This window comes from Stigmatopora nigra, chromosome 5 (assembly GCF_051989575.1).
Source record: "Stigmatopora nigra isolate UIUO_SnigA chromosome 5, RoL_Snig_1.1, whole genome shotgun sequence".
Lineage (NCBI taxonomy): Eukaryota > Metazoa > Chordata > Actinopteri > Syngnathiformes > Syngnathidae > Stigmatopora > Stigmatopora nigra.
The window spans coordinates 5,576,879-5,594,029 of NC_135512.1; the positions used below are offsets into that span (position 1 = coordinate 5,576,879).

Below are 17,151 nucleotides of genomic sequence, written 5' to 3' on the forward strand. Positions count from 1 at the left end.
CTAATAAAATTAAAAAAAATATATACTGAGCTTTGTGGAATTGATATCTGTAATGAAGAAAACCACATTTTTCATGTAAATCCCATTAAATGGAGGGTCATTTCCCTGGTGTTTAGTAGTGGAGGAAAAACACAAAAGCCAGTATTTCCAGGAAGTGATTTGCTATTTGGGAATATTTTAGCCAATCAATTCCCTTTTGTGCTCAAGTTGGTCATTATGTATGTGTCTTAAGATGACATCACAAATTGGCAGACTCATAAGCAGTGTAATTTTTTTGTTGTTATTGTTTTTAAGCATTATTTTGTCCGTTGTCTAACAAATTTACCATTTACATACTTAAAACTATTTTCAGCCATTGTCTTTTACATAAAAGTCCTTTTAACTATCTGTTGTCTTTCCCTTTAACATGAATTAGCATTGCACTGGCTGTTTATTCAACCCATGCCGTCCCTCCCAGACTCACTTAAGTGGGACGTTCATTCAAATTATTGCGTGCGTGCAATTATTTTCAAGCTAGAATCAAACAGATCTAAAATTCCCTTTTGGATTTTGCTTATCCAAATAAATAATGTTGATGAATTTGTGTCTTAAAGCATCCATGGTTCATCATAACTCCATTGTTTGACTTATGTATCACAATACAGTTATCAGTATTAGGCACCATCTTCTTGCAATTCCATTTGCGTTCCAGCAGGCTGAAGCTGTCTCGGCCTAAATATCCCAAGTAGCAAGCGCCAGGCTCACTGTTACGGGCTGCTAGAGTAAAATATTGGGTTTGCCCACCCACCCTAATCCCTGAAAGCTTCCCCTAATGAATCTGACTACATTGGTGGTCAACTGTAAAATGCAGGAATGTCCATAGGAAACAATTGTTTACCTATTCTTTACACTGACTTATCAGTGAAACATCTTTCTTGTTGATTGTCACCAATTTCCCACCATTATTGCATTCCAATTTGTATATTGCATGAGTTAGGAATGTATCTTTTTTTCTATTTTCCTTTACCTCCTCCAGTGGACATTTTACACCTGGAATGTCATTCCATTTTTTTCTTTTTACCATTTTTTTTAAAGAAAAAATATTCGGACTATGGTGGTTTTGTGTTTTTATGCATTCGACGCTTATGGGGCAAAGTCTGTTATAGAGTTGAATGATTTAAATTATTAAAACACAAGAGTGGGAGAAAAGAAAGGGTGTGTTTTATTGGAAAACCCAGACGTTGAGGGCATTGTAAGCTCTCAGTTAGCCCCTAACTGCAGCAGTGTTTTTGCACTGCTTTGAATCAGAGTAATATTTGCCTGATAATGCTACACAGTAAGTACACTATATACATTTTTAGATTCTCATAGTGTTTAAAACATGTCTTAACTATGTTAGTTTAACCAGATCACCCATTAAGTGTCAAAAAGAATGTACAGAATAAAATGTAGTATTCAGATGAACTGTGGAAATAAAACTTTGGCAAGATTCAGTATGTAAAGGGTTTATTGTACTGTGCAATAACAAAAACAATACGTTCTTACAGATAATTCATAAGCGCAATTCGGCAACTATATTGCCATCGGGAGGCGGCATGTCTCACACTCCAGCCGGGACAGAGAAGGCGGACCTCGCTGGCACCGACTTTACTGCGGCCCCTCTAGCCCCTCTAGCCCCTCTAGCCCCTCTAGCCCCTCTAGCCCCTCTAGCCCCTCTAGCCCCTCTAGCCCCTCTAGCCCCTCTAGCCCCTCTAGCCCCTCTAGCCCCTCTAGCCCCTCTAGCCCCTCTAGCCCCTCTAGCCCCTCTAGCCCCTCTAGCCCCTCTAGCCCCTCTAGCCCCTCTAGCCCCTCTAGCCCCTCTAGCCCCTCTAGCCCCTCTAGCCCCTCTAGCCCCTCTAGCCCCTCTAGCCCCTCTAGCCCCTCTAGCCCCTCTAGCCCCTCTAGCCCCTCTAGCCCCTCTAGCCCCTCTAGCCCCTCTAGCCCCTCTAGCCCCTCTAGCCCCTCTAGCCCCTCTAGCCCCTCTAGCCCCTCTAGCCCCTCTAGCCCCTCTAGCCCCTCTAGCCCCTCTAGCCCCTCTAGCCCCTCTAGCCCCTCTAGCCCCTCTAGCCCCTCTAGCCCCTCTAGCCCCTCTAGCCCCTCTAGCCCCTCTAGCCCCTCTAGCCCCTCTAGCCCCTCTAGCCCCTCTAGCCCCTCTAGCCCCTCTAGCCCCTCTAGCCCCTCTAGCCCCTCTAGCCCCTCTAGCCCCTCTAGCCCCTCTAGCCCCTCTAGCCCCTCTAGCCCCTCTAGCCCCTCTAGCCCCTCTAGCCCCTCTAGCCCCTCTAGCCCCTCTAGCCCCTCTAGCCCCTCTAGCCCCTCTAGCCCCTCTAGCCCCTCTAGCCCCTCTAGCCCCTCTAGCCCCTCTAGCCCCTCTAGCCCCTCTAGCCCCTCTAGCCCCTCTAGCCCCTCTAGCCCCTCTAGCCCCTCTAGCCCCTCTAGCCCCTCTAGCCCCTCTAGCCCCTCTAGCCCCTCTAGCCCCTCTAGCCCCTCTAGCCCCTCTAGCCCCTCTAGCCCCTCTAGCCCCTCTAGCCCCTCTAGCCCCTCTAGCCCCTCTAGCCCCTCTAGCCCCTCTAGCCCCTCTAGCCCCTCTAGCCCCTCTAGCCCCTCTAGCCCCTCTAGCCCCTCTAGCCCTTTTAGAGGAAGGTATCCAATGTCACCTTATTGTCAGAAGCGGGATTCGAACCAGCGCCCCTAGCGGTGACTGCGACCTGAACGCAGCGCCTTAGACCGCTCGGCCATTCTGACTCTCTAACATTCGCATTAACTGTATAATATCAAGACTGAGGCAACGTTCATAATAAATGTTAATATTGTGGTCTACATAGTTTATTATGTGGGATATGAATATTGGACAGTACTGGAACAGAACCACGTACCTATCTTACTGTTTCAGCACGAACGGAATTTTGTACCGGACCACACGTGTTGACAAGCGAACCATTTCCTGTGAATCAGGGGCGTTTATTTACGTTTTGGATTATAAAAAGTTATGCATCACAACAACCAACTGCAAAAATTCATCAAGAAAAATAGCTGCAGTATCTTTATTTTTAGGAGTTTTGATGGTTAGTGTAATGTTTATTTTGGGAGAAACTGATGTCACCATTAGGCCTACAGCAAGGACTTCCGCCATTAGTAATTTTACGCGTTTCACATGGCCTCACTTGTCACCAAATCGTTTGTGTATGACGCAGTGACGCGAAGTTTTAACCAAGGACTTGACGACATACAAAAGCTCTCGTGCTCACTGAAGCTCGCAATAACCACGTGGGTAAACTAGTTTTGTATTTAACTACTTTTTCGAGGCGCATCTTCCCTATCGTGATTTTACTTCGAAACTCCCTGGAGGAAGTGGGGGACTTTAAAAATCGAGTACAGCTGGTCAGGGGTAAGAGGTTCGCGAACGGAATTCGGCTTTGCCCCCCCCCCCCCCAAAAAAAAATAAAAAATAAAAAAAAATAGCGTTAGGTATTTATTAAAGGTATTTTTTATTTTTGTCGAGGAATCCATTTGATACTTTTGGGAGTTTTTTTTTCGTTTGGTTTTGCTGTTGCGCTACGGCGGGTGGCCTCACGTGACTTGTCCAAGTCGTTGGTTTGTTTGGAATATGGCTCAGCATGGAAATCCTGTAGCCAGTTCCCAGAAAGCACTCATGCTGGAGATGAAAAGTCTCCAGGACGAGCCGGTGGAGGGCTTCAAAATCACTCTGGTCAACGAGTCGGACATGTACAACTGGGAAGTGGCGATATTTGGACCGCCGAACACGCACTACGAAGGTGGTTATTTTAAGGTGAGTGCCCAACCATCAACGCATATTGATGAGCTGGAATGCGCGCCCATCATAGCGTAAGAGATACAGATATATAAAGTTTTGAACTTCCCTGCTAAAATAGAAAAGTCTCCCAACTCCTGTAGCATCACAGCAGCCCCAGATGATTGCACATAGATTGGCACCCAAGTTTGACAGTTGAATTGTTTTTCCTTTAGCATTTTTATTTGTTCCAGGCTTTGCTCAAGTTCCCGGTGGACTATCCGTACTCTCCCCCTTCTTTCCGTTTCCTCACCAAAATGTGGCACCCTAACATTTATGAGGTAAGTCTGCTGGTAGCTGTAACAATCTTCAAAACGTGCCTCAGCATTTGATCTCTCGACCGTATCCATGAGGTAGAACGGCGAAGTGTGCATTTCCATCCTGCACCCCCCAGTGGACGACCCCCATAGCGGTGAGCTGCCTTCAGAGCGGTGGAACCCCACGCAAAATGTCAGGTAAACTATCTTCAGCCAATCGACTGCATTGGGTTAAACAAAGCAATGCTATTTTTTTTGTATATTGTTATCATGCTTAAAGCATGACAATATTAGCAGTCAAGGGGCAAACTACGGCCCGCGGGCCACATCCGGCCCGCTAGGCCTTATTATCCGGCCCGCCGTCACGCGGAAGCTAGTGGCAGTAGCTCTGTCCACTCTTATTTGTTTTTCGTGTTTTACAGCCCTTCTAGATTTTTTTTAAATTACATTTTAACATTTCTTAATACATTCCTTTTTACTTTGTACGTTATACTTTTTACTTTAATGAGTGATGATTATGTTAATACTTAAGTCCTTTTTTTCATGTTTTCGTTTCACATGCACTGTTTACGGATGCACTTTTTTATATGTATCATATCTTGTGCTGACCCAGCTCATCTGTCAAATTTTTAAAGTCAATGTGGCCCCCGGGCCCAAAAGTTTGCCCACCCCTGAGTTAGGAGGACAATAATCTTGATGTTTCTCCCTAAAACTGGTTTTCCCTAAAAGTGGACAGGTATGCAATTGGGCAGAGGATTGTCAGGTGCTCTTCAGAAACCATTTTGCAGTTTCACATTGCTGCCAACAGGTGGCAGCAATCTACCTCTTTAAATGTGGTTAGTCTGCAGGGGAATGTTTCTAAACGAAACGGTAAAACGATTAAAAGTCATTCAGAAAACGTTATGTAGAAAATTTGCAGAGTTATACTTTTGTGGCGCTGATTGTTTTGAAGAAAGCCTGGCAGGTCGGGAACGCACACCTTTTTGCATTGACGTTTCTTTCCTGTCTCTCAGGACCATCTTACTCAGTGTCATTTCCCTCCTCAACGAGCCCAACACCTTCTCGCCTGCCAATGTCGATGCTTCCGTCATGTACCGCAGGTGGAGGGAGAGCAAAGGCGAGGACCAGGAATACATTGAAATCATCAGGTAGCATCGATTGCGACAACAACAACAACAAAAAACGGCTTGGCTGTGTTTTTATTGAATGTTTTGTGAATGGCCAGGGACATTGAGTTTTGTTCAAAAAGTCAAAACCCATGGAATTCAAAACATCTGGCCCGATGGGGACTTTATAGCTTTAACGTCAACTTGATTTCATGTGGGCCGGAGCATTTTAGATATAATATTTAGATTTTTTCTTAAAAATAAATGGATTAAAAGCCCTGAATATTCCGTTTTTTAAAACAATGCTTTTTATTTAGTAAGGGAAAATCTTTGTTAATCATTATGGGCCATATTAAAGTGGAAGACAGAAAATATTTTTTATATATTTTTAGATTTATAGATTTTTGAACTAAAAACAGAAAAAAATGGATTTAAAAAAATGAAATTATTGATGTAAAATGAGAAAAATCAGGAAATTCAATATAGATCTATATCTATCATTTTAAGTTGATCCTAAAACAAAAAGTCGGCACTGATCATTTACTTTCCCGGGCCACACAAAATGATCCGGTGGACCAGATTTGGCCCCCGGGCCGCCACTTGGATACCAGCTCATTCATACTGCGCACACATAATTAAATGAATCCAAAATTTACCAGAGGCCACCCTTGAGTATCCTAAAATGGAAGTAGGTGAAAAAAAGTCACCCAAAATGAACCCATTGACCGTTATTGATAGAAGTGATGAATGAACCATCACTTTGTATTCAAAATGGATTGGAGATCCGTTATTTAGCAAGGTAGTCAACTTTAGAACTAGTCCAGCCCACATAAGATCTAGTTGGCATGAATGTAAGAGTTTGACAAGCCTGAAACAAGTGTGAGAAATGGCAACTCTTCCCAGGAAGCAGGTGCAGGCCACCAAAAGCGAAGCCGACCTTGACGGCGTCAAGGTTCCCGTCACGCTGGAGGAATACTGCATCCGCACCAAAGTGCCAGCCACGGACGACGGCTCCAGCCTGTTGTACTACGACAGCGCCAGCCAGTTGTACGACGACGACTCCACCCTCTTGTACGAAGACGACGACGAGGGCGAGGGCGAGTGCGACAACTACGGGGACATTCGTTATACCGACACGGACTCGGAATATGAGATTGACACTGGGTATTTGTAACAATGATTACTGAGATTGATCCATCACCCTGTATCACGCACTCACCAATTTCGCTATTTTTTTCTGTTTTTTGTCGGCAATGGAACTCGTTTTGCTCATTTCAAATCTACTACGCCATCATCAGGGGGAAGTGAGAGGTGCCATGAGATCGAGACAATTGCAATGATGTGTCCAAACCAACCAACCAACCAAGTCTTGCCATGTTTTGGATCAAAAACCCCTCCATCCCGATCACCTTCTGTTTTCTGACCCAGCAACTTGGAAGTCATTTAGATTTGTGGCGATAATCTCAGATGCCTCCGTGAAAGCAAAGTATCGCAACATCTACCAACCAACAGGTTCTTCCAGTCTTTTAGTTATCTTGATCATGACATGAAACTTTCCATCCAGGGTTTCCTGAACTAATAATATACACATTGGTATGAAATGATGCACAATTATTAATGAAACATAACATGGGCAACATTGTTTAGTTTGGTAAACCTTGTTTCTTGTTGGTGGGCTGACATTTTTATTTTCATTTCTTTATTTTTGGTCTGTTTTCTTTTGAGCTCATAAGATACATTTGATAAAAAAAAAAAAAAACAATTTGATAACAGGGATATTTATTTAATGTGTTTATTCCAAAATCTAAACACGATGCAATTTTATTTCAAAATACTCGGGGAAAAAAGAAGCGTCTTAACTTCTGATTTGTTCTTGACATGTTTTGGATTAGATTTGTTTTTGGTTTTTTTTCATTTAGGGTGTATATTTTAAAAGATGGAATAAAGGTCTTTTAGTTATTAGTTGGAAAATATGTGTTGGTTTATCCCAGGTGGAAATAGGAAGCTAAGTATTTTGGGGTGTTTTAGTCAATGGGTTCTATAGGAGGTTCAAAAGGGAAATTTTGGGGATGAATTTAAAATTGTCACCTAAATCCAGAGTTTTTTGAATGGTAACTTGAGACATGATATTTTCTTCTTGAAAATTGAAAAAAAAACATTTGAAACTTGAATAATAAACATAAAACGGGTTCCAAAAGTTGAAATATTTTACAAATTGTCAATAAAAACAACGCACGAGAATAAAAGGCCGAGATTTCAATCCAAAACAATGATTATGGTTTGTTTTTTCAGCGACCAATGTCCACAAAATTTGCCAACATCTCACCACAGGTTCACTTGGTAACAAGAAATGGAGAAAGTTGCTTGCCATCATTTATTAAATGAATAGACTGGACGCAAAGCATGCGCACAGTAGCCGGTAAAGTGGTTTCTCATTGACTGACGCGTCATACAGCAGTGTCCATTTATAGCCCAGCTACCTCATTTTGCACGCTCGTACCCGCTTTCAACCCAGCTGGCCGCTGGAGTTTGCGTTGCTGTGGAAACGTCTCCATTCCTGACGTTCACATCTGACCTTTTATTCTTTCTTTGTGTGCTTTTGACAGGTTCACACTTCTCTCAACCGGGCAAAATTAAGGAAAACCTGCAAAAACAACATGAAAAAGCCTACGACTCCAAGCTAGGAAATGTGTAAGAACAACAGGAAGCCAAGAGTGCGGTATAGTTAACTCACACTTTATCACACATCTCACAAATTTCTGGTTTTACAGCACCCTTGTGTTAAAAAAATCAAATAAACATTGTTTTAGATCTATAAGAATGGAATAGTTGGGGCTTTTGAGCCAGTTCTTTTAATCCATTTATTAAAAACAATCTAAGATTGGACTCACTAATAGGCCACTTTTGGCCCGTGGACTTTATGTTTGACACACTGTACACTTTATAGTAAAACATACTATTTTTCTTTGAGAAAAAAAAAAACAAAATGGAACTTTATCACTCCTGGGAGAAATTTGAATCTAAATCAATTTCCATGATTGTTTATTATTATTATGCATTTGTAACATGCTGACCAAATAGAGCCCAAAACTTGCTGTGCCTGCAATAGGATTAATAAAATGGCCTTTTGAAATTCCACAGGTGGTACGTAAAACTGTTTCCTGCCTGCGCAGAAATGAAGTGGAGAGGCTTTCTCTTATTTTAGACATTGCTGCTTTACACGTTGCCATGGAGAAGTCTCCAGGGCAACAGAGCACTTTAAACCCGGGGAAAATGGACAAGCCAGTTTGGTAAAGTGAAAAAAATAAAGGAAAGAAAGTTGCGCAAATGGGAATTAGATAGCAGGTGCATGTATGCGTATTCCAATGATTGGCTTCCTATGATCAAATGGGATTCAATGCGAGAGCTGCAGATGTTGACTTTTGAGTGACAGTCACTGCTGATTTCATTTCGCATTTGACAAGACCAAGTTCTGGGTTTGAACCCAAGTCAATACTCCTGTGTGGAATTTGCATGTTCTGCCCGGCCGGCCGGGTCTGCTTTGGTTTTCCTCAGATAATCTGGTTTCCTTCAATAAAAAACTAAAAAAACACCAACATGTATGGTAGGCTGATTGGACACTCAGGGGTCTCTAACTCTGGTCCTCAAGGGCCCCTATCCATGTCTCCCTCCACCAACACACCCGAATCAAATAATCATGATGGCGATCGAAGCTCCTGGACAGCTTGCTGATTAATCAATCATTTCATTCAGGAGTGTTGGAAGTGGGAGATGCGGAAAACGGACTGGCCCTCGAGAACCGGGGTTGGAGACCCCTGCTTTAAATTGCCCCCTAGGTATGAGTGTGTCCATGTGTATAGGTTTGTCTGTCTCCTCATCCAATGGGATCGGCTGGCCACCGATTCAGGGTGTCCTCCACCTCTGGATCGATGTGAGCTGGGATTGACTCTAGCACCTCCCGCGAGCCTTGTGAGAGTTTAGCGGTTCAGAAAATGAATGATGTTAAGTGCGTGAGTGATATTAAGTGTGTGTCTAATTGTGTGTGTGTGTGTGTGTGTGTGTGTGTGTGTGTAATTGTGTGTGTGTAAGTGTGTGTGAGTGTGCGTGTGTGTGTGTAAGTGTGTGTAAGTGTCTGTAAGTGTGTGTAAATGTGTGTGTGTGTAAGTGTGTGTAAGTGTGTGTAAGTGTGTGTAAATGTGTGTAAGTGTGTGTAAGTGTGTGTACGTCTGTGTGTGTAAGTGTGTGTGTGTGCGTGTGTTGCACAATTTACAAGGCTGGAGCTGATTGGTGAATTTTGGCGTGGCGTGGCTGGTATAAAGCTCGCACCCCGAAGCCCTGTGTTCCGCACAAGAGAGCGAGTAAAGCGCTCCCTCACCCGGCGAGGAAACACCTGTGGTGGCCGTAAACGACACCGGAGCCCAAGACTGACTTCATTTCACCGTGAGTATTAAAAAACAACAACCCAAAAACTCTTTCTGCTGCAAACAAGAGAAACTCCTAGTTTGGACTTCTAACGGGCAAGCTTTATTTTCACTCGGAGAAATAAAAATAAACTTAGCTGGAGATATTTTTAGTGCGCATGGAACTAGTTTCTCCAAGTGTGACGTAATAGTCCAGGATTTATTTCCTTTTCAATAAAAAAAGAAATGCATTCTATGGTAACATCATAATAATGCAAGGCATGTTATTAAAGAATACGTGCCCAAATATTATTTTTTTAATCATAATGATTATCTAAACCATATTTTTCCGCGTGTAGATAAATGAAATAAATATCCCCCAAAATATTTTGATTTATCTATTTAATATGTTCGAGATGAATCTTTTTACACGTTCTAAATAGTATATATAGTCTGAAGTGTTATAAAAAAACGACAATGGAGCATTAAAAGTGGAAAATGGCTGTTAATATTTTATTCTGCAACCAAAAGCTTATTTATAAATTCATTTAAGGAAATAAAATTGGGGTTTCCCCTTTTAAATTGCTGTTTACTTAACGTGTTGTTTGGCTTGATTGAAACATACATAATACTTTGTATTTTTTTAAATCAAACTCCTTGAATGCAATGCAGTGTTTTACGCTTCAATATGGACAAGTAAAGCAAATATCTGCAATGATAATTAAAAAGTATACATTTGCATCGTGCATGTGGACATTTCTACCAGTAGAGGTCACCCATGAGGCTCTTCATTTTAAGTCTGTTAAGCCATTAAACGTTTCTACCATGAAATTGGACAAAAAAATGCTATTTATGAAATTTGCATAATCTCATTGTTTCGAAAATTGTATTGAACCAATCAGAGTTTATTTTCATGACTTATTTCAATCCAATTACAATTTTAAAAGCACATTTCTACTGCACAGGGACAAAAATTGAATGGCCTTTTTTTTATACCAAATAAAGAACTTAACATTTGTGATGACTGACTAACAGACTGAAATATGACTTCAGAAAAAAATCACCTTTTTTTTACGACTCATTTTCATCACATTTGACAAAAACATGACCTCTTTGACTTAAATACAAGATCATGTCCTTTTTTAAAGTAACAGAATAAAAACAAATCTACATTAAACAGAAATTGAATACAAATGAGATGAACTTGGCAAAGGGGGAGGAGCCTGCATGAATTTAGCATAAAATTTACCTGTGAAAAATGCCTACAAACTTTTCTAAACCTGGAGTGACTAAAAAAAATGAAAGTGTTTCCTTAGCGTCTCTAATTTTAGGTGACAAAATGTGACATAAAAATGGCCTGAAAATTGCTATCATTTTGATAAACAGCCTGTTTTGATACGATACAGAATTCACATTTCAGGAATAAAGTCACACGAGAGTTACACAGTATTATTTTCAGCCAGTGTTGACATTTACGACTTGAAAAGCAATAATATCGAAATGATGCTGAGTACTATTTGTGCTCCCGGTGGTCTCACAATTTCCATCCTCCCCGGACCCTCTTGTGCGTTATTAGCCGCAACTCCACCTGACTGCGCCGCCTCCACCGCCGCCGCCTCACGCCCACGCAGCACGGCGTCCACGGGGTGGGCCACCATGTGGGTTCTGGACAAGATCCGCGGCTCGGTGGAAACGGGCGTGCTGCGACACGGGGACAACGCCGACAAGAAAGGAGCGGTGGCGGCCCCTTACAGCAACATCCTCACGCCCGACAAGATCCCAGACTTCTTCATCCCGCCCAAGCTGGTCAGCTACCCCCCCGAACCTGAGGCGTTTCCACCCGAGACCCCGCAGCCCTCGTCGTCGTCTGAGCAAGCGGTTGGGAAAAAGACAGGCGTCCCCAAGAGCCCCCGTTTGGTGTCCAAGCTAACCGGGGACACCAAGAACCTACTGAAGGCGGCCAACCGCCACATCATCCAGATCGAGAGCGCCGACGACATGGGCGGAGACACCAACGCCGACCCCCAGTCGCAGACGGCCATGTCGCTGCCCTACGTCCCCAAAACCCAGACCTCCTACGGTTTCACCACGTTGAAGGAGAGCCCCCACACTCGCCGCAAAGAGTCGCTCTTCCACACCGACGTGATCAGTCCCATGACCTCCCCCAACATTCCGAGGAAGACCAAGAGCGACCGGTTGAACCCGGCCGACTTCAACGCCTCGCACATGAACCCGTACCGCTACTTCAGCGGCGGTGAGAGCGACACGTGCTCGTCGGCCGAGTCGTCGCCCTTCGGCTCGCCCTTGCTGTCCCGCTCGGCCTCGTTGCTCAAGCTCTTCACCCACGAGACTCAAGCCAAGGTGGTGAAGGCCAAGCGTTCCTTCGCCCGCCACAGCTCGCTGTCCACCGACGAGTGCAGCTCCGCTGAGCCCAGCCCGGGCGTCCAACGGCGTCTTCACATTCCCTCATTCCACTGCGGCGGCTCGCCGGCGCCGGAGCACAGTTCCCAGCGGGAGCACACAGTCAACTTGCACAAGGGTGGCAGCGTCCGCATAAGCGCCCACTATGACGCCGGGACGTCGCGCCTGCGCGTCCGTGTCCTGGCGGCCGAGAGTCTTTACGACAAACACTTTGACATCAAGAGCATCAACTGCTGCGTGTCGGTTTACCTGAACCCCGGCAAGATGCAGAAGCAACGTAGCAACATCATCAAGAACAGCCGCAACCCCGTCTTCAACGAGGACTTCTTCTTTGACGCCGTCAGCCCGCTGCAGGTCAAGAACCTCTCGCTCAAGCTCAAGGTGGTCAATAAAGGCACCAGTCTGAAACGGAACACTCTTCTGGGGGAGCGGGAAGTTCTCCTTTCCAAGTTGCTGTCAGGGGTTTGAACTCCCGAAAGAAAAACAACAAACAAACAAAACAAGGCCTCTTGATGACCCATCAAAAAGTTCTTTGCACTGATTTCTAACTTTGCATTTCCACCGAGCTGTATACTTCACCATACCTGAGAAAAATGAACTCCCTATAATCCGAAGATAACCAATGTTCCCTCTAATTTTCCGTTGGTCTGGGCAGAAAGACATAAAAGTGGACAGAGCTAGTGCCACTGGCTGCCGCATAAACGGCTTCAGCAAATGGAAATGGGTAAAAAAAAAAAATTGATTTTATTTACTGCACGCCATATGATTGCTGCTGCGCAGAGAAGACGAGAGTAGTGTGCAATTGCACATGCGCGCATTTTAGAGGGAACATTAAAGAAAACTACTACTGCTTAGCACGTCCACCTCACAGTTCTGAAATCGAGGGTTAAATTCCTGGTGGGTCCCAACCTGGTTGGGTGCAGTTTACATTTACTCCCCGGGTTTTGGGGGTTTTCTCTGGGTGCTCTGGTTTCCTCCCATATCCCCCAAAACATGCATGCTGGACTGGTTGAAATTAGGCATGTTTGCAAAAGCGAACACCCGCCTGAAGCCAAGCGCCGCAAACGTTCCTCACCGGAAGCAAGTTGTGGCCCCGCCCCCCCTGTTCATCCCATGTCCATCTCTTTGATAATGATTGTAAAGCCACGCTTTTGTGAGACTCTGCTTTGATGGAGCTCCATTCCCTGATGTGTAAATCATGCTTTGATGTGGGGGGGGAATGGGAACAAAACATCTCTTAACTCATCTCATTTTCTGATACGCTTTATCCTCATTAGGTTCGTGGGGGGGTTGCTGGAGCCAATCCCAGCTATCTCCGGGCAGGAGATGGACAACCATCCACCCTCATACCCAAATCTAGGGGCAATTTAGAGAGTCCAATCAGCCTACTATATATGTTTTTGAAATGTGGGAGGATACCAGAGTACCCAAAGGAAACCCACGCAGGCTCAGGTAGAACATGCAAACTCCACACAGGTGGACGTGACCCGGATTTGAATCCACGACTCTAGAGCTGTGAGGCAGACGCGCTAACCACTTACACCACCATGCCACCCGGAACTAAACATGCAAAAACAAAATATACAACAAATTGTATACAACAATGCAAGCATGTCGCATGGCATGAACGTGTGTTTTAAAACGTTGCGTTAAACCCTGAAGCCTTACTGATTGTGACATTCGGATTTGGGGTGTTGATTTATTCAACTATTATGTGTCCAATGTGCTAGCATCCTTGGGGAACAACATTGTCTCGTAAAAAAAAGAACTTCTCGGCTCTGTGTACTTTATAAAAAAAATGCTGCCATGAACGTCTTTTGTACAAATGCATTAAAAAGTAGTCGAGCAGACAGAATTAGCGTTGCTGTGGGGTCACGATGTGTATATTCGTCAACAATGTCGGGTTGATACTACGTCTTGATGAGATTTTTAAGTGGACATTTGTTTAATTAGTGTAACTGTTGTCCTGTGACAAAAGAACAGCAAGTGAGGCATTTGATAAATAATAAACAATTGACCAATCTCAAGTTGTTGTCTATTGTTGTCAATCAATTTTCTTGAAATTTGATTTTCTGCCTTTGCATTTTTCAAACAATAATTAGATTAGATTACATGAGATGAGATGAGACGAGATGAGATGAAATGAGATGAAATGCGATGAAATGAGATGAAATGAGATGAGATAAAGTGAGATTAGATTAGATTAGGTAACTTTATTCATCCCGTATTTGGGAAATTTCACTGTCACAATATTTTTTTAAACTTTATATTCCAATATCATAATAATCCTCCTACTTTTCTCAAATTCTATATTTTTTTGTGATATTACTGGCATGGCATCTTCGCGTTAAGTCGTATAACTTTCTACTCACTAAACAAAATTCTCTGTACCTGTACCCATTTTATGCGAGCCTGAAAAAGCCCTCCTTGTTTTTTAATATGCAGTTACAAAAGATATTTATTCCAGTTGTTCATTTCCGCTCACAGCTTTTAAATTGATTTGTAATTCTGTCATTTGGTGAAGCGGCGGAACGGTGGTCGGAAAGGTGGAGCTGACGGAATGAAAAGCTATACACTGGAGGCTAAATTTGATTGGGGCAATTTGTATCCCCAGCTTTCTTGGCAACGCCGAGGAAAGGTTCACGGCTCTTATTGGCTTTGGGATTGCCATGGCAACCAGGAGGAGCAGAGAGTCTTCTGGATGAAGGAATGAAACAAGTGCGTGTGTTTGTTCAGGAGAGCTTGGGTATTGCTGTTTAAATTGCCAGCCGTTATAATTGCACTAAAGTGCTTTATTTTTGCCCCTTCAAGCAATAAGCTCACAACACTTGAAAGCGACTATACTTTCTACTGTAAAGAAATGGAAGGCCACCTCAAAACATCATCATTTGTAACTCATGCTTCATTCCAGAAGTCTGAAACTCAAAATGAAGAATATGAAGATGCAGGACCACTTAGAAGAAATCCATTAAAATCTTTGAATTTTTTTTTAAGTCTCTTCACACTTAGAACAAATCCACTCAAATCTTGGAAATATTTCAAAGTCAGTTGGGACAGGCTCCAGAACCCCCTGCGACCCTTGTGAGGATACACCGTTCGGATTAGTTTAGTAATAAACCAGCAATGGAAGTTCAATTCTCAATATTTGGCCCATAAGTGACCCACATATTATTCTTAGTCAGATTCAGATTTTTTTTCAAATCCGACTCCAAAAGTTTTGATACATTTATTGACTTTATGACTCATTTCTTCATTTAACACGTGACAATGCACCGTAGCCTTTTAGTAATCTGAAATACATATTCCATCATCTTCTTCTAATGGTCTGGGTTTTGATTATCACCTGCTTGTTCCTGGTCAGTCAACCAATCAGATGCCTCCTGTGTCGCACACCTGTTTCTCATGACTCATTAGTTCTCTTGTCTGTTTTGGTTAGCTCCCATTTTTTGTTTAATCTTTGTCAAGTCTTCATCGTGGAATCCCTGTGTTTATGTAAGTTCCTTTTCCTCTTTATAATTCACCTGTTTTGTTGCCCCAAGTAGTTTTTAAAAGATGTTATTGTTAAATACTTGATTATTGCATCATCCTGTACCTCTTTGTTCCCTTGTGTTTGACTCCCACTCACTAAAAACAACATCAATTTTAGTATTATTAGGGCTTTTCCTGTATACATCAGCACTTAAAGCAAGCTCAAGTGGAAAGTATTAATATGTACATGGTAAATGAATATGTGAGCAGCTAAGTGGTTTCCATTTGACATCTTGTTTTTTTTCTCAGCTTCTCTTTTTAAGTGTTCTTTGTCAAACTGCTGGTTAGAAAAATGTACACAAATTGTCATATTTTAACATACCATTTTGGGGATGACGTGGATGTAACTCCTGGTCACCATGGCAACACGGTTGGATTTTTAAGTCAAAGCGAGTCCCTTCACACTTTGAAAAAATCCATTAAAATCTTGGAAATTTTTCAAAGTCCTTAAAAAAATTCCAAGATTTTAGTAGATTTTTATAAGTGTGAAGGGTCTTACAAAAATGTTTGTGGATTTTTTCTAAGTCTCTTCACACTAGTAATCCACTAAATTCTTGGAAATTTTACGCAAATTGTCGTATTTCAATGTGCCATTTTTGAGGACGACGTGGATGTAACTCCTGGTCGCCATGGCAACACATTTGAACTTTAAGTCAAAGCCAGGCAGGGAAACCCCGAGGGTGGCTTGAAAGTCACGCGAGGGTGATTGATTGAACATAAAACTAACGACACTAATTGATACCATTACTCAAGCTGGGCTCCTCTAACAAACCCACCGCCGTGATGGAGATGAATCCACGGGGCATTTGGGTTATGAAATCAATATTTGATTGTTTATCAAGCTTTTCACTTGGCCCATTTCTGCAACGGCGCCAAAAGTAGCGACTCTACCCCCTGGCAAATGAAAGCCAGTTCATCAACGTCATGCGGCCTGTTTTCGCCTCCCGGGCCTCTCATCATATTAGCCTGCCAGGGCGCTTGTTTTTGTCGCATTATTCAGATCTCGCAAGGAGAGCCAAAACATTCTGACGCGATGCTCTGTTCAATAAGCCAACATGTCAAAACACTTTTTGAAACATGGACACGATTTTGTTGTTGTTGTTTTATCAGTTGTAGCACAAAAAAAGAGGTACTGGTCTTGTTTTGGACTCAAATAGTACCTTAATATCTAATCATTTTGCTTTTGATTTCCTTCATGCAAACTGTATGTTTGAACTGTTATCTGGCCTGTCATGGAAAGTCAGTTTTACGTGGTTTCCTGGAAGGCCTCGCCACAGACTCCAGTTATTTCATTTATTGAGGAAATCGGAAACCATTTCACTCAAATATTTCAAAGCATATATGCGTATTCACACCTGGACAATCTGGTCCCCAATGTTGGGTTAATTCTGTGTGAATTTAATAATTTTTGTATGAGAGTTTCTTCAATTTGTTTGGGGCGAGCTCGGGATCGTAACATGTCACCGTTTACTGGAAGATAAGACCTGACCTTTACCCCAAAATGCAGACCTAGAAGGACGCTTAAGTTGTTTAATTTCTAATGGAGTTGTTTTTGAGTTCCCACCTTAATTCTTAAAAGTAGATACCTAATATGCGATGGTTACAGCTGTTGT

At 42.8% G+C, this 17,151-nt stretch overlaps 2 protein-coding genes, 1 long non-coding RNA gene and 1 other non-coding gene across 7 annotated transcripts in view; 3 read left to right on the forward strand and 1 right to left on the reverse strand.

Moving 5' to 3' along the window:
* Positions 1 to 2,677: 2,677 nt before the first annotated feature.
* Positions 2,678 to 2,760, reverse strand: trnal-cag (transfer RNA leucine (anticodon CAG)). The gene has a single exon. It is a non-coding gene; the product is annotated as a tRNA-Leu (tRNA).
* A 191-nt stretch (positions 2,761 to 2,951) lies between these two features.
* Positions 2,952 to 7,151, forward strand: LOC144197093 (ubiquitin-conjugating enzyme E2 R2-like). The gene is made up of 6 exons (XM_077717669.1): positions 2,952 to 3,805; positions 4,021 to 4,107; positions 4,184 to 4,281; positions 5,097 to 5,231; positions 6,093 to 6,353; positions 6,488 to 7,151. Exons 1-6 carry the CDS (start codon positions 3,623 to 3,625, stop codon positions 6,495 to 6,497), a joined length of 774 nt encoding a protein of 257 aa, XP_077573795.1. The 5' UTR covers positions 2,952 to 3,622; the 3' UTR covers positions 6,498 to 7,151.
* Positions 7,152 to 9,474: 2,323 nt separating this feature from the next.
* LOC144196730 (C2 calcium-dependent domain-containing protein 4C) lies at positions 9,475 to 13,017 on the forward strand. Its single transcript, XM_077717137.1, has 2 exons — positions 9,475 to 9,629; positions 11,166 to 13,017. The coding sequence occupies exon 2, from the start codon at positions 11,246 to 11,248 to the stop codon at positions 12,476 to 12,478; it is 1,233 nt and encodes a 410-aa protein (XP_077573263.1). The 5' UTR covers positions 9,475 to 9,629; positions 11,166 to 11,245; the 3' UTR covers positions 12,479 to 13,017.
* Positions 13,018 to 15,365: 2,348 nt separating this feature from the next.
* The window catches only part of LOC144196901 (uncharacterized), a 28,809-nt gene continuing 27,023 nt past the window's right edge, over positions 15,366 to 17,151 (forward strand). For all 4 annotated transcript variants that reach the window (XR_013326409.1, XR_013326412.1, XR_013326410.1 and 1 more), the window contains exon 1: positions 15,366 to 15,502. This is a non-coding gene — a long non-coding RNA (uncharacterized LOC144196901). The remainder of the gene's footprint in view (positions 15,503 to 17,151) is intronic.